Source organism: Quercus lobata, chromosome 5 (genome assembly GCF_001633185.2).
Source record: "Quercus lobata isolate SW786 chromosome 5, ValleyOak3.0 Primary Assembly, whole genome shotgun sequence".
In the NCBI taxonomy this organism is placed as follows: Eukaryota; Viridiplantae; Streptophyta; class Magnoliopsida; order Fagales; family Fagaceae; genus Quercus; species Quercus lobata.
The window spans coordinates 68653190-68676133 of record NC_044908.1 but is presented as its reverse complement, the minus strand read 5'-3'; the positions used below and the strand labels follow the sequence as shown (position 1 = coordinate 68676133).

The 22944-nt window shown below is 32.6% G+C and overlaps 3 protein-coding genes across 7 annotated transcripts; 1 reads left to right on the top strand and 2 right to left on the bottom strand.

Moving 5' to 3' along the window:
- The first annotated feature begins 360 nt into the window (after window positions 1-360).
- LOC115992919 (thymidine kinase a-like) lies at window positions 361-5872 on the top strand. Of its 2 annotated transcripts, XM_031117167.1 has the most exons (4): window positions 374-859; window positions 4702-4846; window positions 5105-5226; window positions 5459-5872. In XM_031117167.1, the coding sequence occupies exons 1-4, from the start codon at window positions 531-533 to the stop codon at window positions 5712-5714; spliced, it is 852 nt and encodes a 283-aa protein (XP_030973027.1). In that variant the 5' UTR covers window positions 374-530; the 3' UTR covers window positions 5715-5872. The 2 variants fall into 2 exon arrangements, with proteins under 2 accessions (XP_030973028.1, XP_030973027.1); XM_031117168.1 differs by lacking the exons at window positions 4702-4846; window positions 5105-5226; window positions 5459-5872 and adding an exon at window positions 1945-4692 and having other exon boundaries at window positions 361-859.
- A 5212-nt stretch (window positions 5873-11084) lies between these two features.
- Window positions 11085-14656, bottom strand: LOC115991005 (pumilio homolog 12-like). The gene is made up of 6 exons (XM_031114763.1): window positions 14203-14656; window positions 12745-13378; window positions 12438-12600; window positions 11908-12071; window positions 11518-11767; window positions 11085-11207 (listed from the first exon to the last, which is right to left on the bottom strand). Exons 1-6 carry the CDS (start codon window positions 14654-14656, stop codon window positions 11085-11087), a joined length of 1788 nt encoding a protein of 595 aa, XP_030970623.1.
- A 1749-nt stretch (window positions 14657-16405) lies between these two features.
- Window positions 16406-20265, bottom strand: LOC115988664. Of its 4 annotated transcripts, XM_031112255.1 has the most exons (7): window positions 20038-20265; window positions 18963-19329; window positions 18691-18852; window positions 18362-18508; window positions 18156-18237; window positions 17951-18056; window positions 16406-16826 (listed from the first exon to the last, which is right to left on the bottom strand). In XM_031112255.1, exons 2-5 carry the CDS (start codon window positions 19321-19323, stop codon window positions 18194-18196), a joined length of 714 nt encoding a protein of 237 aa, XP_030968115.1. In that variant the 5' UTR covers window positions 19324-19329; window positions 20038-20265; the 3' UTR covers window positions 16406-16826; window positions 17951-18056; window positions 18156-18193. The 4 variants fall into 4 exon arrangements, with proteins under 4 accessions (XP_030968115.1, XP_030968116.1, XP_030968119.1 ...); XM_031112256.1 differs by lacking the exon at window positions 16406-16826 and having other exon boundaries at window positions 18047-18056; window positions 18346-18508; XM_031112259.1 differs by lacking the exons at window positions 16406-16826; window positions 17951-18056; window positions 18156-18237 and adding an exon at window positions 18067-18155 and having other exon boundaries at window positions 18346-18508.
- Window positions 20266-22944: the final 2679 nt, after the last annotated feature.

The window sequence follows — 22944 nt, the reverse complement described above, 5'->3', positions numbered from 1 at the left end:
GTAAAAAAACTTTTTTTTCCTTTTTTTTTTAATAAAAAAACTATGTGTTTGGTAGTAAAATTTGTATTTGAGTGAGTAAAATTCAAATGCATTCTTTTGATTGTTTAAAATTTTTTAAGGAATTTCAAGATCGGAGATCTACTATCATGTTTTGACTTGAACCCAACTCAACTCGTGATGTCATGTCTCAGTAGCAAGGGCATAAACATAATTCTCAATTAAAAAAAATCTAAGAGAGTGTTTGATACATGCACTTAAAAATTAAAAATTATTATTTAAATACATATGTGAAAATATGTATAATATTATTTAAAAATTAAAATTATTGATTAAGACATGTACCAAACACCCCAAATTTCTCCGGACTTTTCCTCCGCTGTCTTTCTCTTTCTCTCCCCGTTTGGGTCTTTACTCTTTCCCTCCAAAGTAAAACCCTCACGAAATAGTAACACATGCCAAATCTAAGCTCTTAAACCCCTCTCTCTCTCTCTCTCTCTCTCTCTCTCTCTCACTCCACAGTCCACACACACATGTTAACTATTTCTAGAATGAAGTCCATCCTAACTCCAACGTTGTCAGCCTTCACTTTTCAACTCCCCAAGACCGCTCATCTTGCCCTCCTCACCTCCAAGTCCTTTCCATGCAATCCCAACCCTACAACAACTCTCCTTCCCCTAAAACCCACAACCCTTTCTCCCACTTGTTCGATTCATTCAATCCAAAGTCGCGATGTGCACATGGAGCCGGCGACTCTTCCGCCGGAGTTTCCCGGAGAGATTCACGTGATCGTTGGCCCGATGTTCGCCGGAAAAACCACCACCCTTCTTCGTAGAATTCAATCTGAGAGCAGCAATGGCAGGTTTGGTAACCTTCAGTAGTTTTAGTTTATTTCTTTGTGTTGTACACATGCTTGAAATTGTTTTAGCTCTTTTTGGTGTGTGGTGTTGTTTTAGTGTCAAAGATGGGATCTTTCAGATTCAGTACTGAATTGGGTAGTTTGACTTTTTGAATGGAAATGTTTCCTTTTAAAATTTATGTATTATAATTGAATTTGAGCTTACATTTAAGTGCGTTGTTTGTGAGATTGTTGCTTTTTTTGGTGGATAGTGTTGTTATTCTGCCAAATATGAAATGTCTTAGGTGAAAAGTGTAGTCTGAATATTTGGCTATGTGATTAGAGTTATGCTGCCTTTTAATACATATTTATGTATTGTTTTATGATTGAATTTTGAGCATGAATTCTTGCAGATTTTGGATAAAATATTTATATATATATATTTTTTTGGGTGGGTACTATTGTTTTTGTGCCAAAGATGTAATCTTTAGGTTCCGTGGTGAATTAGGTACTATGAATATTTGACTATCTGAATGGAATGTTACCGTTTTTACATACATATTTATGTATGTATTTATTATAATTGAATTTGAGCTTGAATTAATGCGGGCTGTTGATAAAATGCTGCATTTTTTTGGTGGGTAGTATCATTTTCTTGGAAAATTATTAGGTACTCCCGGACCAGAGTACCATAAATGCATACTCCCCCTTCTCACATAAATAGTGGGTCCTACTATGAATTTAATTAGTGGGACCCATCATTCATGTGAGAGAAGGGAGTACGCATTTATGGTACTCCGGGAGTTCACAATAATTTCCCCATTTTCTGTGCCAAATGCATGATCTTTAGGTTCAGTAGTGGATTGGGTAACACTAATTTGAATATTTGGCTATTTGAATGAAATTTTCCATTACTATATACTGTGATTGTTGTAAAGCTCAAGGTTTGATGGAATTGACATGCGTATATTATTTTTAGAATGAGGAAAGAGTAGATTTGACAATGTATTGGTTCAATTGATGGAATTCGACTATGATCAGCTTTCAGGTTGAGCCTTACAAGAGCTATCTCCAATTTAATAAAATGTTAAAGGGTCTTTGCGTTTCAGGAAGATTAAGGGAAGCTGTGGGGCTTTTGTGCACTGTGGGAGCGAGTGTGAGTGGAACCAGGAACTTATGCTCTTCTATTGCAGGAATGCATATTCAGAAAAGAGTACAAGAAGGGTAAAAGAATCCCATGCACTAATGGTTGTTGTTGGATATGATCCCAATGAGTATTCGAAGACAAAGTTGTTGATATTATATGTGAAATCAGGGGATCTAGGAACTGCTCACATTCTGTTTGATAATTTGCGGGAGAAAAGCTTGGTTTCATGGAATGCAATAATTGCAGGTTATGTGCAAAAGGGGCTTGAAGAAGTAGGGTTAAATCTTTATTACAAGATGAGACAGTCTGGTTTTATACCAGACCAGTATACCTCCGCATCAGTGATCCTGGGCTACTTTAGCAACACTTAAGCATGGGAAACAGGCCCATGGTGTCATGATCAAGTGTCAAATTAGGGAATATGTGGTAGTCAATAGTGCCCTCATGGACATGTACTTTACAGGCAGTAGTTTATCTGATGGGCATCAGGTATTTGACAAGTCTTTAAATAGGAATGTTGTTATGTGGATTGCTTTAATCTCTGAATATGGTCAGCATGGAAAAGTTGTAGAGGTTTTGGAATCTTTTCATGGGATGAAAAATGAAGGCCTCAAACCAAATTATGTTACTTTTCATTCAGTTCTTTCTGCTTGCAGCCATGGAGGCTTAGTTGATGAGGGTTGGGCATATTTTTCATCTATGACCAAAGATTATGGAATTCAGCCAAGAGGACAACATTATGCTGCTATAGTTGATCTTTTAGGGCGTGCTGTCGGTAACAAGAGGTGTATGAGTTTGTTCTGGACACACCTTCTAAGGAGCACTCAGTGATGTGGGGTGCTTTGCTTGGGGCTTGTAGGGTTCATGGAGACATGTACTTGGTAAAGCTTGCAGCAAAGAAATTTTTTGAATTAAAACCCAAAAATCCTGGAAAGTATGTGGTCTTGTCTAATGCTTATTGCTTATGCCACCTCTGGGTTTTGGGACAATGTTATAGAGGTTAGGGCTGTGATGAGGGAATTGGGGATCATAAAGGAGCCTGGTTATAGCAGAATAGAGGTTCAAAATGAGGCCAAATTCTTTTTTAAGGGTGATAAATCTCATAAGCAATCTAAGGAGATATATGAGTTGATCAGAGAAATGACTTGCATTTTAAAGGATGCAGGTTATGTTCCTGATCTAAGTGACAACTAACTCATGTCATGGAAAAGGCTCATTTCCTGTGATTATCTCTCTTTGTGAAGCAGGGCCATTTGAGAGAGTAAGAGATGTATGCCTAAAACCTTAGTGCTTTCATAAATTTTATAGAATCAGGAAGACCGCTAATGGGTGAGCCTCAATGGATATCAGTTACATGCCAAATATTTTCTAATTAGACATTAGGGTCATTTATTTATTGCATTCTTCAGGAATGTTAAAAAAAAAAAAATCTGTGCCAAAGAAAATCATTTAGTTTCAGTTTATAAACTCGGTACAGAAACAATAGAGCCAGTTCAACTGCCAAGCATGTTGGTTGATCTGTTCAGTGTCCTGATAATGCCGAAAAAGATTGCATTTTGTAATGCATGTTGATCCTTTTAGATGCATCTATGTGTTCAGTCTGTTCAGGTTTTATGATGATGTGTAAAGGTAAAAATATGTTTTGTCTAATACTAGAATTCACAGACAATCTAGATCAATGACAAGTTTATAAAAATTTGCATAATATGATATGACATATGAGAAGCCAGCCCCAAAATTTTGGGATTATGGCTTGGATGTTGTATTTTTTGTATGATATGGTACATGATCAATGACAAGTGCATAATATTTTGCATGATATGATATGATATATGAGAATTCAACCCCAAAATTTTGGGATTAAGGCTTGGTTGTATGATCTGATATATATGAGAAATGCAGCTGTTTATTCCTGGCATTTCTTACTCTGCTTATCTCAAGTTCCCAAACTAAATTTAAATCATATAAAAAGAATTTCAAAATCAAAACAGAAGCTTTCAAATTATGTGTCATTTTTGCAAGATATGGAATCACTCCTCCTTATTGCTTCCTCAATCTTTTCTCAGTTCTCATCCTTCTAGAAATTACACAGTCCCCTCCCTTAACCCTCTTTATCCATATACACATCTAAAGTCATTTTTTGCAAGATCCATATCACTTCAAATCAAACCCATTATTTTTCTCAAGATATGTTGGATATCATAAAACTTATCATTCTCAATTTCATCTCTTAACATTTATGAGAAGTAATTGATGTCAAACTTCATTGAATTTATTTGCATAATGAACTCATCTTGTGCCCAGTCAAGTTTGTAAACGTATTATGTTTGACTAAGTTTGTTATTTGCCTCTAAATCTAGGTCTGTTCTTAATGTTCTGCTACATTGAAGCTGAAAATATTGTGTCAGGACCAGATTTGGATTTCTTCCATTTGTCTCTGAAGCTTTTGATTTTAACTAATTTGCAACTCTGGGAGCTGCTATCACCATAGTTGATATTGCTGCTTCAAGAGATACTTCAACTATGTGAAGCATCTTACTGCACACCCATGCCAACTACAAAAACGCCAAAACTTTTGTTGGAAAAAAATTTCCTTGCTTCTTTTTGCTAATACAGGGCAGCAAGTATTCAAATACCTGATTTTACTGAATAATGTTAAACTTATATTTGAAATTATTCCTATGATTTTTTATTTCTATTTTGCATGTCTGTTATGCAGAAGTGTGGCAATAATAAAATCAAATAAGGATACAAGATATGGATTGGATTCAATTGTGACACATGATGGGGCAAAATTGCCATGCTTGGCCTTACCAGATTTGTCATCATTCAGACAAAAATTTGGTCTTGATGCATATGATAAGGTATTTCAATGTCACCATTTGAGATACATGTGTAACTGACAGTTATCCATTCTTCTGTAAATATGCAGAACTATTTTTCTCAAATCTACAAAACTATTAGTCGGATCAATTTGAAATAAAGTAACTGTTATTTTGTAAATGTGCACTGTTGGAGTAATGATTTAGTGGTTTTGTGGTAACATTATTGCAGTTAACCTTCTTAATTTTTTAATGTACAACTAGGAGTGATACTTAGTTTTGACCTGTATATGGTGACAGTTAGATGTGATTGGTATTGATGAAGCTCAATTCTTTGAGGACCTTTATGATTTCTGTCGTGAAGCTGCTGATAATGATGGCAAAACAGTAATAGTTGCTGGACTAGATGGTGATTATTTAAGGTATTTAAATAGGCAACCAATTATTATAATCTCCTGGCTTTTTTTTTTTTTACCTAATTATAATTTACCGCCGTTCATATAAAGGCTTAGATCATCACCTATTCTTTTGCAGTGAGAGTTTTTGCTTATTACTTAAAAAGCTTTTTTGCAGTTAAATGACATTGCATTGTATTACATTACTTGGAAATTCAAACAAGATCCTTTTAATGGTGAATATAAATATTTTTGACAGGAGGAGCTTTGGTTCTGTACTGGATATAATTCCCCTGGCTGATTCTGTTACTAAATTAACTTCTCGCTGTGAACTTTGTGGTAAATGTGCTTTCTTCACCTTAAGGAAAACGGAGGAAGCACAAACTGAACTGATTGGTGGGGCTGATGTCTACATGCCCGTGTGTCGGAAGCACTATGTCAGTGGACAAGTAGTCATGGAAGCTGCAAGGACTGTCTTGGAATCTCAAAACGTTCAGTGTATTTCTTATGTATAGTTCAAGAGTTCAACTACTTAGCAGAAAATCTAGATTTTCCTAGCATGCTCTGCTTTGTAGTCTACACAACTTGTCGATTGTGAAATTGCAATGGTGTTAAAGAATTTTACATCTTTAGGTTCCTCTCAAGAATGTATATATCGCTAAATCTATTTAAATGATGAATTTTTGATAGATGCTTACATTTTTAGAAAATACAATTGTGTGGTTATTATTATTATTTTAAACAATACATAGTCACTAGATGTATTAACTTATAGTATGAAGGGTAAAACCTTGGTTTTTTAGGTGTTGTATCTTAGATACTCCACTATTAACTACTTGCCTGTGAATTTTTCTCCATTTGAGAAGTTAAAAGTTGTTTGGGAACTGGGTTGTGTTCTACACTTCTACTAGGGATTAAGTTCTTTTTTATCAGATTTTTGGAAATTGAAGTTATAGGTCTTAGTTTCTTATCCCTGTTCCAAAAGTAACTTGCTGTGAGATCTTTTAAGATTCTTCGCCTTGGCTTGTGCATCACCAAAATTAGTATTGAGACTGAAGATTGTAATGCAAAGATAGCTAGTTAGCTTCCAATAGAAGAGAGGTAACAATATCCTCCAAGTGCAAGATGTTCTACCAAACTATAATGATTTGTCATTATACATTTAAGCCAAGAGTATTAGCAACCTCCAACACTTTATAATAACTAAGGATCCTGTCCGATATTTCATCAATTCTAAGAATTCCCCGGATAGAGCAGATATCACCTCAAAAATCAAGGGTGGTTTTTCAACAAGCACTTTGATAAGCTTTTGTAGTGATTTTGATCTGCCCAAGAAAATTCTATTATCAATCCGGTAAAATTACAAGCATGAAACGTAGATAGTTTACATGAAAAAAAAAAAGTTAGTATTAAAGGAATATTACCTCGTGTAAATTTGATAATACTCTAGTAAGCGATTCATCAGTAGGTTGCAGGGTTATTATCTTTACTACAATTTGCTGCAACTGATGGTCATTGACAGACTCAATAAGCTTACTAAAGAAATAGTACCCATGTTTGGAAATCATTATAGTCTCTTGGTTCCTTGAAACCAACATATTTTGTAAAAACTGTGAACCATCGTGAGTGTTCGCCCACATAACAATATCATTACCTTGTACCAGTTGTTGGTGGTACTGGTGTTCCATTAAAGTTGGCATGAGGAAAAATCTCCATGGAACCTCTCTAAACCAATTTGAGTCTTTAAGTGCCTACTAGCTGAATTTTCGCATGATGTGTATGCAATTTATTATTAGTTTTCTCCAATATTTCAATAAGTTTTACCAAGAATCTTATAGCTTAATTAGTTGATACTTCAATTTCCAATAGAAATTCATGATTCGAATCCCCAATTATCCATGTGTAAAAAAAATTTCAATAAATTTCGATCCTTGTAAAAAATTGTAATATTTTGTTATTTTATAGACAAAATAGAAAAACACTAAGAGTAGTGTAGTGATTTGATCATACTATATATAGGTGTGTGTGTGTGTGTGTTCCCAAATTGAAAATTGCATGATATAGTGGTTAATATAGATAAGCATATTTCATGCCTACTAAAAAAAATGCATATATCCTTCAATTATTATTTTTAACATTCTTGATTGTGTGTTACTAATTCCCCCCCCCCCCCCTTTTGTTGGACATTGCATCAATTGTTGCATGATATATTGTTTCAATTGTTTCTCACATTAAAAAGAAAATAAAAAATAAAAATACTTCTCATATAAATCTTAGAAAAATGATATTAAAATTTCATTATGCTATAACAAAATAAATATATTTATTCTATTACACACACTTGTATATATATATATATATATATATATATATTACATGTAACTAAATGGAGTTAGGAAATTTAAAGATTTAGCAACTAAACATAAGTAAGAATGTCATATTCTAAATTTATTATTATTATTCCAATTAAAAATTATCTCTTATATAGAGTTTTTAAAAATAATCATATAAATTCATTTAATATAAATAATTAATGCACAAATATAGATAATTATATATGTGGGTGCCCGAGGACCGAGGATGAAGTTGAAGGGTTGCAACATTGGTGTGGGAAGGCCCTGGGCCACGGGCCCAAGGAAGAAAGCCGCCTGAGGAAGGGAAGAAATGAATCAAAGTACTCTGTAGTATTCTAAGTGGGAGCTGGAATCTAAAGAGAGAGAGGAAGTCAGTGGACATTAAGGAAGCTTCTGGTCTGGTGTAGCCTGTTGCATCTGCATTAAATGGTAGACAACAGCTTTATCAGTCACATTGATGAGGAAGTGACTTAAATAATGTAAGTCACAGTTAAGCAGATTCCTTCCACCATCTTTTTCAGATGTTAAAAGCAACAAGTGTCATGAAATGAGGGAGGTTAAGTGAAAATAGATGGTGGAGATATGATAGAGGTAGAAGAATATAAGGAAAAGAAGGAGCACCGGAAGAAAGGATCAAAAGAGAGGCATCAAAAAGAGTTAAGCACAAAAAAAGAAGAGAGAGAAAGGAGAGTGAACAGTGTAACTATTTGTACAAACTTATCCTCCTTAGGCGAGCTTGTGGAGGGATAGATACCCCTTTATTTTATAAGATTAACATTTTCTTCTCTATTTGGATCCTTGGGCAGAGTCCCCTCTTGGTATTCGTTTCCTTCTCTCACAAATTCTATTGATTTGGGCCAAGGTTTAACTGCGCCACTCGTTATTCTAAGTGGGCTTGGGCCGTTAGATTTTTTGGTCCTTACAATATATATATATATATATATATATATATATATATGTATTTATTCTACTGGCTAATTTAATGAACTAATACTTTGATATAAATGCAAACTTTGTTGATTTAGAAGCCTAAATAAAGAGAACTTCAAGGAATGTGCCACATGCCACAACCTCATACTCTCTAACATGAGGTCTTTGCTTTTATTCGGCAAGTTTGAGTTGCCTCCAACTTATTTGACAAATTTTTAACTTTTAACTTTATATATAACTTTTTAAAATCTTAGTTTTTCAAAGTATAATTATATTTTAGCACAATTCCAACAAAAAAGTAATTTAATATAATATTTTCAAAACTAAATATTATACATTAAAAGTCTAAATCTGAATTTTGATACCCAAACAATAAATTTAAATATCTCAAGAAAAAAAAATTACAATTCTAAATTTCAAATCATTTGACATGTAAAATAGACCCAAATAAGGGATTTTAAAATTTAAGAATTTGAAATCTAGGCTTTTTTAAGAATTAAATCAAAATATTTAAAACCAATTGATTTAAATCCAAATCCAAGATACAAACGCAACCTTATTTAGATTTGATGAATTTTATATTAATGCCTTGCTTTTCCATTTTGAACAAAGGTCATAGATATATAGGTTATTGATTCAAATGAAAGAAGAAGTAATTGTCTTTAGAGAGGCCCTTGTCTTTTTGATTATGAAATATCGTAATACATGATAAAATCAACTAAGTCTTTGATTTGTAATACGCACATAATGTCTTGTCATAAATCATACCGCGTGATAGCGAAATGGTACAAAAATAAAAGATGATCCATTAATCTTACAAAATTCTTATTATTATTCATTCTACCAAAAAAAAGAAATCTTATTATTCTTTGAATAATTATGAGAAATGCGGGAAAGTCAAAGAAGCCAATTCTGTAGTTGCACAATAAATGAAAATTAAGGAAGAGCAAGTTAAAATGTATGTTTCCTATACAAAAAAAAAAAACCTATTTTGGGAGATGAATTATTTAAGCTGTAGCCTTGCCCTTTTTAATTGGTCATCACCTATATATCTTTTAATGAAGAAAAAAAAACTTTTTGTTTTTGAAAAAGAAAAAAGGACAAACTAAAAGATACGAAAGAATTTTTATGGACAATACGTGTCTTTGCCTACAAAATAGTATCTACTAATATTACAAACTATAGACAAATGTTCTTGTAGTACAATAGATGATAAAATAATAATGGCTATTTATTCTTTTTTTTTTTTTTTTTTTTCAATACTTGTCGGACTTGTTGTTTACAAGAGTTAGTACCAAAAAACAAAAAAGAAAAGAAAAGTAAAGTAAAAAAAAGGAACGTATCTGTTTTATACCTTCATTCCTTATTTACAAGAAAACCAAAACCCTCACTCAAACATGCCTATAAGCCTATTTAACAATTGCCAAGGTGGGGGAAAATTTTGTTTTTGTGGGAGTTAAAGTCAACAATTTTCAAAGATCAAACTTTCACACACGAAAAAGGGTGGTCAAATGCAAAAGCGAAGGCTTTAGTCAACTTGAAGAAGGAGATCCTCGACGGTCCTCGAGGTACGGTTCATTTATCAAGTACATCCTATGTGCTACAAAATTGATTTTCTAAACCCTTGTAGTATTTATAGTAACAAAATTAACTTTTCTGTTAGACTTGTCATTTTTATTTGACAAAAATTGACCACATGAACAACATGTGATACACAGACACAGTAATAGATATGACCAAACACATATGTTCAGGTAGTCATTTTCTGTCGAGTAATGGTTATTGTTTAGTCATACTTATTAATGTCCATTTTGTACAAAAAGCATTCATAATTTCACATGTGATATCCATATTTAAAATGTAAGTGTATGATGTGTATTGACAATGTTCAATAACAAGTGTGAGAGAATAAATTACCATCCAATAAAAATGGTGAAAGTAATAAAAGAGTTGATTGTGTGTTTCTTTGCATTTGACATGTTTAATTCATAAATTTCTCTTCTTTCCTTTTTGTGTTGTCAATCAAAGATTGAAACAATAGCAAAGGAAATGTATTGTTCAATTGAATTAGTTACATCATAAGGCTATCCTTTATATGAGTCGAGAAAAATTCATAGTTTACATCGCTAGTACAATACAAACTTATAAAAGTCCATTAACTAAATGTCTTGTACAATTCTACAAAATAGATAAGGGCAACAATTTTGAGTTAGGCATGCTCGTAGAGTGAAAATGCTTATAACAGATCCATGCTAGAATTGTAGACAAATTTAATATATAAAATAAAACCCCTAACAAAAAAGACACAACAACATTAGAGTTTACATAAATCATGCAGACCTAAAAACAAGCTAAATTTCATGAGAGACAAAAAAAGAACCTACAATATACCCACTTTCAATTAACCTACGGAAAGTGAGATTTTCAAATTTTATAAACCTAAAGGGTTTTGTTAACGTATGTCTCTCTCGGTAACTACAAAAGAGTACACAGGCTGTACCCATATATGCTAAACAAACAAACTAACAAAGCATTAACAAGGACACAAATAACACTTTTTCTTCACACTGAAGGTTGGTTCATTCTGAGTTATGATCATGCTCAATCAAATGGAACCCCTTTGACAATCAAACTGTACACATTTCTTCCATATCCAGACTGGAGAGTAGCCATATTCCCTTGCAGGATCATTAGAAGTCGTTCATGATATAGGCTGTTTACACGCTGGAAGACAAAAATGGAACAATTGGAAATTTAGAAGGTAAATTAGCAATTAAATACCAATAATCAGGAAGCTTATGTTTACTCATGGCATGCTAAAGGTTAATAAAAATTGCATTTGAAATACGTGCAAATGTTTTCAGTCTTTATGATAACCAATAACCAAAATATACTTTAATTTTTACCTATAAAAGATCACTTGCCCTTGAAGATAGCAAAATCAATGCTATTCATCAGCAGTGAAGAATAGGAATATATTCCTAGTGTGCATAAAATCTGAAATGTCCATAGCTATGTAGTTCAAAATGTTTACCTTAGTGGCTTTCAATGCTGCTTGGATCACATAGTTACCATATTGATCCCGAGCAAGTTGACAGAGCCTGTTGTAGCTTAGAAAGTCCTCAATCACATAATTCATCCCGACAGAGTTCAAGCATTTTTCTACCACATAACTGCCACCTTTCTGTGAAGAGAGGTGTGCAAAGTGACCTTTCAGACGTAAGCATATTTTGTTAGTGACTTGAGGATCATCGAGTCCTAGGACATGTTGCAAAACATAGTTCCTAAAGGAACAAAAGAAACAACCCATGAATTAAACAATTGAATATGAAAAAAATAAATAATAAACAAATTAAAGCACACTTGGGGAAAAAAAAATTAAGTTAAACCATGCACAAAATAAGATGTTAAAAGAAATTGGTACCCTGAGGGATCTTGAGAGAGGTATAATGAGCTTTCTGCAATTGCATTTAGGAGTTGTTCTCTGCCTGACCCTCTGCTACTTGTGATGAACTTGTTTAAGGATATGCATCCTTCTTCATCTTTGGCTAGCTCGCACAAGTTGTTTATGGCTGCGTCGTACAGTAACTGAACCAGAAAAGATAATTCAAATTAATCGTTGCCAAATAACGATAGAAAATATTCTAAATTATGGCTTCATTACTAACTATTCTAAACATATAACTCCAAAGTCCAAACTAAATAAACCTCAAAAGAATATTGACAATGGTAAAGTATTAAGGACAACAAATTATCCCGTACTTCAAATAGAATCATGGAAAAATATAGTTAATCAATGTATATGATTTCATGTTTTTGGATCTCTAGAACTACTAAAAGAGGTGTTATATTGATTTAAAAAAAAAGGTGTTATGTTACGAATTTATCACTATGTAATGAACAAGGAATGGAAGAAGTCTAAAGAATTAATTCAACATATACTAATGGAATTACCTCACTTTGAGCATTAGCAACCTCCAAACATTTTATAATAACCAAAGATCCTGTTCGATATTTCATCAATTTTAAGAATTCCCCAGATAGAGCTGATATCACCTCAGAAATCAAGAGTGGTTTTTCAACAAGCACTTTGATAAGTTTTTGAAGTGATTTTGATCTGCGCATGAAAATTCAATCATCTATCTAATCAATCTAGTAAAATTAGAAGCATAAAACATAAATAGTTTATAATGAAAAATCATAAAACATAAATAGTTTATAATGAAAAAAAAAAAAAAGTGAGTGTTAAAAGGTATATTACCCGTGTAAATTTGATGATAATCTAGTAAGCGATTCACCAGGAGGTTGCAGAGTTATTATGTTCACTACAATTTGCTGCAACTGATGGTCATTGACCGACTCAACAAGCTTACCAAAGAAATAGTATCCATGTTTGGAAATCATCAGCTTTGATAAAGAATCAATAACCCCATCAAATAAATTATTTATAATTTCTTGGTTACTTGAAACCAAGATTTCCTGTAAAAACTGTGAACCTTCTTGGATGTTCGCCCAAGTAACAATATCATTACCTTGTAATGAGTGCAACATGCCACCACCTTGGTATCCAACACCACCAAAGCTTTGTTGATTCCTCAAACAACCAGGAGCCCCGAAGTTTTGGCAGTAACCACAGTCTGCATTGGTTCTATTACTTTCAATTACTTCACGTGGATAATCAAACGAAGAATTTTGACTCCTTCCACCACCGAGCAAGTTCAAATTTGCATTCATTACACTATCTCCCCTTCCTTGTAACACACTAGCTGCATGATATCTACCAAGGTCATTTTGGTTGGCCCAATTACTTGTGGATGCGCCCTCAAAACCAGGATTTGCACTTGAGAGAGAGTTTTCTTGATGGTTAGGGTAATATCCATTACACAAATAATTTCCTACAAAAATAACCAAATATTAATTCAAAAAAAAATTAAAATGTAAATTCTACTCTCTTCAAAAACTCCAAACATATACGGATTCAAATCTTTTAGATTTCCTAGGATACTTTACCAAATAATTTCTTTAAATCTTAACAATTTTTTTATGATTTAATGGTCTAGATTTTGCTATATTAGCATTCCATTAACAATAATCTTAATTATTTTGTTTGTAACATTATTTTATTATTTTAATAGTATTGTTAGTAGAATGGTAATATGACAAAATCTAGACTCTTAAATTATAAATTATAAAAAGAGTGATTAAAATTTAAAGAAATCTATTAGTAGAGTACCCTAAAAAATCTAAAGGATATATGTGTTTAAATAAATAAAAATTCTATATAAATTTTAAGAAATTTATTATTTTTTTAACCTTAAAATAAAATTTGTGACCATCCTAAATTATTTTAGGCCCAACAAAATTAAACTTTTACCTCCTTAACAATATATTAGGCTACTATCCCCTTAATAATTTAATAATATAATTTTAAAGAGATGTAGCTTGCATTAATTCTCATTAATAATTTAACAATATAATTTGAAAGAGATGTAGCTCGCATCATTATTAACACGTAACTCTCATTGATGATGAGATCATTATGTAACGATTACTTAATGTATTTGTGTGTGAGTTTTTTCTTTGTCAATATATGAGTTCTTTTATGAAATTTTGTATAATAATTTAAGTTTTTTAAAGAAAACCCTGGAGCCGCCAAAATATATATACAAATAAACACATGCATACATATATAAACACAAGTAAAGACGCATATCAATACCTCCGAGATAATTGTCCGGCGATGACCATATACTTTGTCTTTGTGGATACAACGCAAAGGGAGAAAGAGGAATATGTTGGAGCCCAGTTTCATAATTTGCATTAGTATGATGAATCTGTTGGGTTTGATTCAACGCAGGACTAGAGGTAGAAGAAGAAGAAGTAGCAATTCGAAGGTTTGCATAATTAAAAGGAAGGCTTCTAACTTTGGAACTAACACTATCCCCTGAGTTGGTGTTGAGCGTTGGTGGCGCTGTTCCATTAGTATGATGAATCTGTTGGGTTTGATTCAAGGCAGGACTAGAAGAAGAAGAAGTAGCAATTTGAAGGTTTGCAAAATTAAAAGCAAAGCTTTCAACGTTGGAAGTAACACTATCCCCTGAGTTGGTGGTGGTGTTGGGCGTTGGTGCTGGTGCTGGTGCTGGTGTTTCATTAAAATTGATACGAGATTCCATGGAACAATTTGAGTCGGTGGCTCTCGAAAACAATTTGAGTCGGGGGTACGTACTTTCATATAAGTATTTATAGCAATCCGGGTTCAATAAAATATTATTATTATTTATATAACTAGGTTTTTTCGACTTCCTAGTTTAAATAGATGTATACAACTCCAAGCATTAGAGTCCAACTACGATTACTTAGTATCACACACCGCCTAAACCTCAATTTAAAAAAAAAAAAAAATTCAAATAATAAAATTTAAATATAAATCAAATAGTATTTATTTTATTTCTGTAATATATTTTTTTTAGTAGTTTTAATATAAATCTTCTTTCTTTTGGTAATGTAAAATATTATTATTTAAGTTTTTAAATAACTTTTACAAACTAATGTGTATATATGAATAGATGTACACAGTTCCTAGCATTAGAGTCCAACTACGATTACTTAGTATCACACACCGCCTAAACCTCAATTTAAAAATATAAATAAATCAAATAATAATATTTAAATATGAATTAAATAGTATTTATTTTATTTCTGTATTTTTTTTTTTAGTAGTAGTCTTTTAATGTCAATCTTCTTTCTTTTGGTAATGTAAAATATTATTATTTAAGTTTTTAAATAACTTTTACAAACTAATATGTATATATGTATAGTAATTTAGACATTTTATTTATTTATTATGTTAATTGTCACATCCATTTGTGTGTTTTATATAGTCAAATTTTCATATCTCATTATATAGTTAAAGCAATGTAGTCAATTTCGCATCAAATGCAGTTTCGATTTCGCCATGAAATACAGTTTTGATTTGGCCAGGTAAACAAAATATTTCAGTACCTATTTGATACAGGTGTACCATTTTGGGTTTGCCTCTATTTATTTAGTTAAGTATGAATTTATTAATTTTATATTTATCAACAAAAAAAATTAAGAGAAATATTATGCTCACAACTAGCACAATATTTTTACAATAAATTCTAAGTAGCGAGTTGTTACTAGCTATTACTAGTGGGCAAAAAATTAATTTTAATGATGAGTTCAAATTAGAGTCAGTAACAACTTATTACCTAAATTTGTTGCGAAAGTATTGTAAAAAAATGTTGTGAACATAAGTATAACACTTCTCAAAATTTAAAATCCACATGTTTTATAAATCTAAAATTTAGCCTAAATAAATTAACCAATTTATTACCTTAAATAACATTTTTTTATTATACTGGCCGAAACGTCAATATTGGACAAAATATCTGAAATATTCTCATTTATTGGCCAAAATGTCAATATTGGCTGAAATATCTGAAATAATCTTTGAAGAATAAATATTTGAAATATTCTCGTTACAATACATCCTGATATTTTTTTCATACATTTTAGAAAAGTACTGGTAGTTAGTATGACCAGTGCAATACGAAATTGACTTCCTTTAACCTCATGTTTTCAATTATAAAATTAAAAACACACCGTGTGTAAAACACAATGTGTAAAAGAGTTTTTCCGTTAAAAGAAAAATTGATCTAAACCAGTTTAAAGCTAAATTTTCCCTTTATTCATTCATATATTCAAAAGACTTAGAATTACTTGAGATGAATAAAGATCCCAACAATAACAGTGTCACCAATTCGCCTAGTAGTTGGAAGGACGATTCAAACAGGTGGTTTAAACCCATCCCAAACCGTTCATAAGCGAAACGGTCAGCAAATTAATAAAGTATATTGGAAAAATGGAAAGGTTAGTTGATTCAGCTTACTGGGTTTGGCTGTTGTTTGCTAAGATATTCAGTATTTATTAATAATAGGGAGATCATCTCTCTTCAACAATATACACTGACACGGTCCATAATTGTTTGAATTCTGTGTAAAATGTAGAAAAATAACACACAGAAAGATGTAATAAACTAGAGTATGCCATTGAAATACTCAACAGCAAAATAACAAGCAGCAAGAATCATCCCAAAAAATCAAATTAAATATTTGGATAAGTGCAGTCAATGCACCCAAAGTTCCTAGGATTTGCAAAAAGGCATCAATACAATTCACCCAGCTGAGGTGGAAGAATCAAGCTTCAGTCTCTGATTATTTCTATGGTCCTGTTATTCTAACATCATGCAGCCCTGTCCAACAATTTATCTATGCCCTGGCCTGTAAAGCAATTCCTTTTCGTTTTCTCCATCCTGCAACACTACGAAATAACCAAAAAGATGAACAATCACTCAGCCTAGAGCAAGAGTTGCTGATACATGATGATAAGTGTAACTGTTGAACCAAAAAAAAAATCCAGAAAAGCTATGGGCTAATATGCATCATCCATGTGTGAAATGTGAGCCTGGCATGCACCTTCAAGCTAAATATGAGTGCAAGTAAATTTCTGAGATCTCATGTATAATTAATATGATATCTGAGCCAATTACTCATATATAAAGGGTTTTGGAATAACTTGCCACAATCCAATTCAAAATCAACAAGTGACATTATCTACTATATAAGAAAAGACTAACTATTAAATAGGTAAACAACTAGTAGTCATTGAAAAAACCATTCACCAAGTATCACTGGATGCATGGTATGAATGATGATGCTATGCAGTATTTCTGATTTAACCAGTTAATATCATACTTTTTGCCCCCACCCCAAGAGCAGGGAGGGTGGGCAGCAGGGAAGGGGGAGGGTAGGGGAACTTAGGAGGGGAAAAGATCGCCGTAACTCTCCATGACTCAAAAGTTGCCAGACAAGGACCATGTCACTGTTATGCTAATTTGAAGGCTGCATATTTCTGACAATTCATATAATGTCATTTCCCTTCCATCAATTCAACCTACATTCTTCTCTTTGCCTGTGCTTCCAATGCCTTCAATTTAAATTTTTAAACAATATGACCATTTATCCATGTCTTCACAGGTTTCCATGAACCTGATCAAACATTACCCTGGACCCTTGACCGTTCCTTTCTTTCATTAGGGGAACTAATTATGTGTTTTAAGTTTCAAAATGTACACTAGTTGAATCCATTTTTAAGACCATTCGAAGAGTAGAAAAGGCTTACAAAAGAAATTTTTATCTTTCATTAGAATTAGTAAACAATCTATTTAATGCAACGAAATTGTAAAAAAGTCTAAACCAAATTGAATGAAAGGACAGCAGACAATGTCAGGTAATATACAAAAAAAAATTCCATATTCTACAACTGCACCAAATAGTAGGGATAAGATGCCATTTCATTGTATTAAAAGCAATTTACATGGACGGTAATCAGCAGACATGACAGCCAAAAAAAAAAAAAAAACTGACAATAGTTTATTAACTTACATATCTTCAATCCAGAACCTGTTCAGAAGAGCTAAGCAAACTTCATTTTTTGCATGTGGCCAAGTAAAAGGTCCCCTCTCTTCAATAGCCAAGACAGATGTTCATCCTGAAATGTGATACCAAAAACTTATTGAAATCCTCCATGCAATGGTTTAAGTATATCAAACAGCCATTAGCATCCCAGCAAGTTCATGTGTCTTCATACCTTTAAAATGAACAGTTCATACAAGTTTCAGGCCATCATTAATTACCAGCTGTGTCTCCTCCCCATGGCAGTTTCAGTTGAACTGGATAAAATTGACCATGCTTCGAAACAGATTAATATAGTAGACAAAAGTTTTGCTGAAAAAATAAAGGAGAGTGTAATACAGTTGTGCAACTGATAAATAACTTACATAAGTTATTCTATACCTTCTGCACCACTTTGGTCACTTTGACCAGTAGCCTCTTTCATAACAGAATTTGCTGAATTGTTTACTGTGCGAGCAAGACGCTTAACACGATTTAAGCGTAAACTTTGCAGTGATCTACCAGAATCAGAATCTCCAACTGGAGAACCTATCATATGGAAAAGGAACTGCATTTAAATTAAGTTCTTTTGCGACCACATTAATCACAGTAACAGAGCAACAATATCACATTACGCTTAGAAAACTGCTAAAACAGTACTTAACAATAAATTGTCAGTACACAAAATTTATACACTTTAGATTTATCAAATGTGAACTTAAACAACTTACGGTTGCTAGTAACATCCCCCTTGTTTACAACTGCTGCAACAACTTGGCAATTGCCTGTAAGCTCACCCACAGAATGATTCAATGTCCGAGCAAGATGTCTTACGTGACTTAGACGTAACGTTCTTTGGAAATGAGCGGATTTGTGGGCTAGAGCTTCCAAACCTATAGAAGCAGCAAATTCACTGTAAATACATAATCATTTTCATGCAAAAGCTCTCCTTATGTATCTTTCTAAGGACTAATCAAGAGCTCATAATATATGAAATACTCACCCTCAGACTTTGTGCATTCCACAATTAGTTTTTCTTGGCCTTGATTGATTTGAACATGAGGAACAGTATTACACTGGTCACTAGGTCCTGAAACAGAAATTACTGCTTGATGTTCATTGACTGTGATGGTTTCATTTCTAGACACAACACTTCTTTCTCCGGTTTGAGAACCCAACCTCACATTTTCAGCTCTTAGCCTTCTTAATTGATAGTTTCTACGACGCCTAGCAAGATGTTTTTCTCTCTGCTCAACAGTCATTGACTGTCTTCTTTGCCTGTCCCGTATACGCCGCCTTTCTCTTTCTTGCTCCCTTTGCATTCTCCGCAGCTCCGACCTCCCTGATTCCTCTTCCATCCTCATTCAAATCTGCTCTCAACACTCAAAACATCAACAAACTTGTCACACATTCACCTCATTATTCTATAAACCACCCAAAAAAAAAAACCAATTTCCGTATTTCCTCATTTTCTCAGAACCCCAACAAATTCAATGAATCCAAAACCAACATGGTAAAAAATACAACCCAATAACACAAATACAATAATCCCAAAAAAAAAAAAAAATTCTACAACCCCAAAACACAACATCTCAATTGACCTTAACCATATTATAAGCAAAACTACAAATTTCAACATGAACATTCTTAGATAAACATCAAACAGAGACACAACCAGCAACAACAACAACACCCTTAACGAACAAAGTTGTTATTTGTTAATGTCATATATTATACAAATCAATATAAAACCAAACCACCACACACAATAAAACAAGCAATTCGTGACAAAACCAACAGAACCAACCTATGACTCAACAAACACCCATGTTCTTTTTATCCAAAAAAATAAATACCCATGTTCTGATTCGCTCTCTAAACCATATAAACACATCAATCAGATTCAAAAACAATAACAATGAAAAAGACTGCTTTTTTTTTTTTTTTTTCCTTCTCAAACAATTGATCAAAATAAATAAAATGGATTCGGTTTGAAATGAATGAATTGTGTGATACAAAATATGGGATTTGAATAAAAATAATAATTAAAAAAAAAAAAAAAAAAAAAAAAAAAAAACCTCTGAGAGTGGCCTTTTGTTGTCGGAGACCGAGCAATGTGCATTTTTCGACTTCTGTGTTTGTGTTTGTGTTTTGAGTTTGTGTTTAGCGGACCTTTGTAACCGTTTAGTCAGCGATTTGGGCTAATGAGGTTTTGACAGCTAATTTTTCGAGCTTATTTTGTGGGATTCATTCGTATATGCTAATGAAGCTCTCGAAACGTTTCGGATTTTTTAAGACTTTTTCTGTTTTTGGTCAATATTCAATAAGAAGATTATGGCAAGCCCGAAATTAACGCAGCTATTTAAAATTAAATTAAATTTCCCCTTGAGTCCTCTATAAAAGTGCTTTTTTAATATAAATAAATGAAAATAATTTTTTACTATTAATTCGACAGTTGAGAGAAAGAGGATTCATGCTCCCTTGAAAACATAAAAAAATAAATCTCATAAGTAACTTTTTATTTAAATTTAAGAAGAAATGGTAGAGATTAATTTTTTTGAAAATATATAAATAAAATAGATATCATATCTTAAAAGACATAGATCTATCTTTAAAAAATTTCGAATTGTCTATAACTATATAAGTTATTGTTTTTTCTTTAAAAAAAAAGTTGTTGTTTTGATAGTAGGTATATAAAATTATATTCTTCTAAAAAAAGTATATAAAATTATATATACTTTTATTAGTCTAGACATTTATAGTCTTTCTGCAAGATGAATAATAGACTTGTTAATTTGGTTTCTAATTTTTTTTTTTTTTTTTGGTTAAAAAGCACATGAAATTGTAAGCGAATCCCTCTCATCTAACGAATCCCTCTCATCTAACAAGAACCAGTCACTAACACATGTTATACATTTTTTTTTAAAGAGTTTCAACCTATGGCGTCTGTTCCTAATAATAGCTCTTTATTATCAAACTAAGACACCAATCAATTTTTGGTTATACATTTTTTTTTAGAGAGTTTCAACCTATGATATCTGTTCCTGATAATAACTATTTATTATCAGACAAAGACACTATTGAGGACAAAATTTTCACACCACATGGCTTCATTTCATTGACAACCCGCACCACATCAACACTATCATAGATTTTGGAAAAATCTCTTCTAAATCCTAAAAGAGCCCATATTTACACACACACAAAAAAAAAGGCATCAAAGTCCATGGTTCAAGCTCATAGCACATCATCTCATTTTTTGCTCATGATCTAAGCTCACGAGTCTCATCGGGGGAATTTTGAGAGTCGTGGTTTGGAGGGCCAAGAAGTATGTTCAGTAAAGCTCCAGTAGTTTAAAGTTGATAAAGGAAAGCATGTTGCTTGGCATGTCGCTTGGCATGTCTTCCCCAATTCCCTGAACTCTGACTGATCAGTGTGCAATAGGTAACATTTGGGTAAGCCTCTCATATCACATAACACTTAAAATGATAAAACTCTCTATGCTCTTTACATAAAAATTAATGTTCATCATATAATATAAATTTAAAAATGTAATTATAGTATTTCATATAAAATATATTATTATCATCTAAGTCAATTCCAAACACATGGCTAACTATATATTACTATCTCATATCTAGCATTAAAATGCTTTCCTTACTCTCCAAGATTTGGTTAAGATACAAAAAGATCATAATTACATCTCTAAAACTTCATCAAATATCAATCAACTAATCTGTTACTTACCAAAATTATATATGGACTAAGCATATAATTTTCCAAAATAAGAAACTTAGCCAAAAAAAAAAAACCAACAACAGCTCCAACAAAAGCTACAATAGCTCCAACGGAAGCTGCAGCAGCTTCTGTAGCTCTAGTGGAAGCTGTAAATAGCTTCTGCAGAAAGTACAGCAGCTCCAGCAGGTCAACCCCTGTCCTAAAATGACATCACTTGCTTATTAATGCATAATCCCAGCAACTTATTGTCATATCCACAGAAATAGAAGGATCTCATAAAGATTATCTTACTATTTTTAGCTAAATCATGAATTTAATGTCAAGTATTGTCCTCCAAGCAAAAGATGTCATCAGCCAGCAGTGACAACTATGATTGACAGCTGTAACAGCAGCTCCAGCATCATTAAGTCTCAAACTTTCTTCTTTTGGCCAAAAAACAAAAAACCACTTACTTTGTCAAGGACTTTTCCTTATTTGCTAATTTTCCTTTCAACTAAGTTATGATCTAGTTACATAGCTTGGCTCTATATAAAGAGGACCAAGCCACACACCAAGGGGATCCCTCCCTAATCCCCAATGTTCTAAAACTGGATTCATCTTACTGCATATATCTCTAAACTTCTCCATCTCCCTTATAAAGATATCTCTTTTTAGATAACACCATTACATTACACCTATTACACCACATCCTTATACACTATCCATCTCTCCCACACTTTAATATTCTGAAGTATTATCATTTTTGCTGCCCAAAAACACACCTCCATCTCATTCTTTATTTCTCATAAAAAACCCCCCTTCTTAGAAAGCAACATAACCCATGACATAACACAAAAAACCACTCCAGCAGCAGCTATAATCTCATCTATTTACTATATTTAACTTTCATATCATCTATCTTACACTTTCATATATTTTACAAACACATTCCTCACAAAATACCCATACATACTCCTCATATATCTTTAAACTCCATGTCTCACATAGTATGCATATACAAGATCCATGTCCAACAAAGTATCTACATATAATTCCTATACAAACACCATATCTCACAATATATATATATAATCTGTGTTGTTGACAACCCAGTAAGTCCAGTAGGTCCGACAGCTAAGTGTGTATCCAAGCCAAACAGTAATTCCCGTTAGCCAGTAGAGCGCCAGGGTATGAGCGGAAGGATTAGATCACTAGTGTAAGGATCGTGGCTATAAGAGGTTATATATAAATATATAAATATATATATA

Coding starts and splice junctions, on each gene's coding strand:
- LOC115992919 (XM_031117167.1), top strand. CDS start 531: ATGTTAACTATTTCTAGAATGAAGTCCATCCTAACTCCAACGTTGTCA. Junction 4,847..5,104: donor GTCTTGATGCATATGATAAG/GTATTTCAATGT, acceptor ATATGGTGACAG/TTAGATGTGATTGGTATTGA. Junction 5,227..5,458: donor CTAGATGGTGATTATTTAAG/GTATTTAAATAG, acceptor TATTTTTGACAG/GAGGAGCTTTGGTTCTGTAC.
- LOC115991005 (XM_031114763.1), bottom strand. CDS start 14,656: ATGGAATCTCGTATCAATTTTAATGAAACACCAGCACCAGCACCAGCA. Junction 12,601..12,744: donor TTATCATCAAATTTACACGG/GTAATATACCTT, acceptor TTTCATGCGCAG/ATCAAAATCACTTCAAAAAC. Junction 11,768..11,907: donor CTCTCTCAAGATCCCTCAGG/GTACCAATTTCT, acceptor TTGTTCCTTTAG/GAACTATGTTTTGCAACATG.
- LOC115988664 (XM_031112255.1), bottom strand. CDS start 19,323: ATGAGGATGGAAGAGGAATCAGGGAGGTCGGAGCTGCGGAGAATGCAA. Junction 18,853..18,962: donor GGAATGCACAAAGTCTGAGG/GTGAGTATTTCA, acceptor CTGCTTCTATAG/GTTTGGAAGCTCTAGCCCAC. Junction 18,509..18,690: donor GGGGGATGTTACTAGCAACC/GTAAGTTGTTTA, acceptor TCCATATGATAG/GTTCTCCAGTTGGAGATTCT.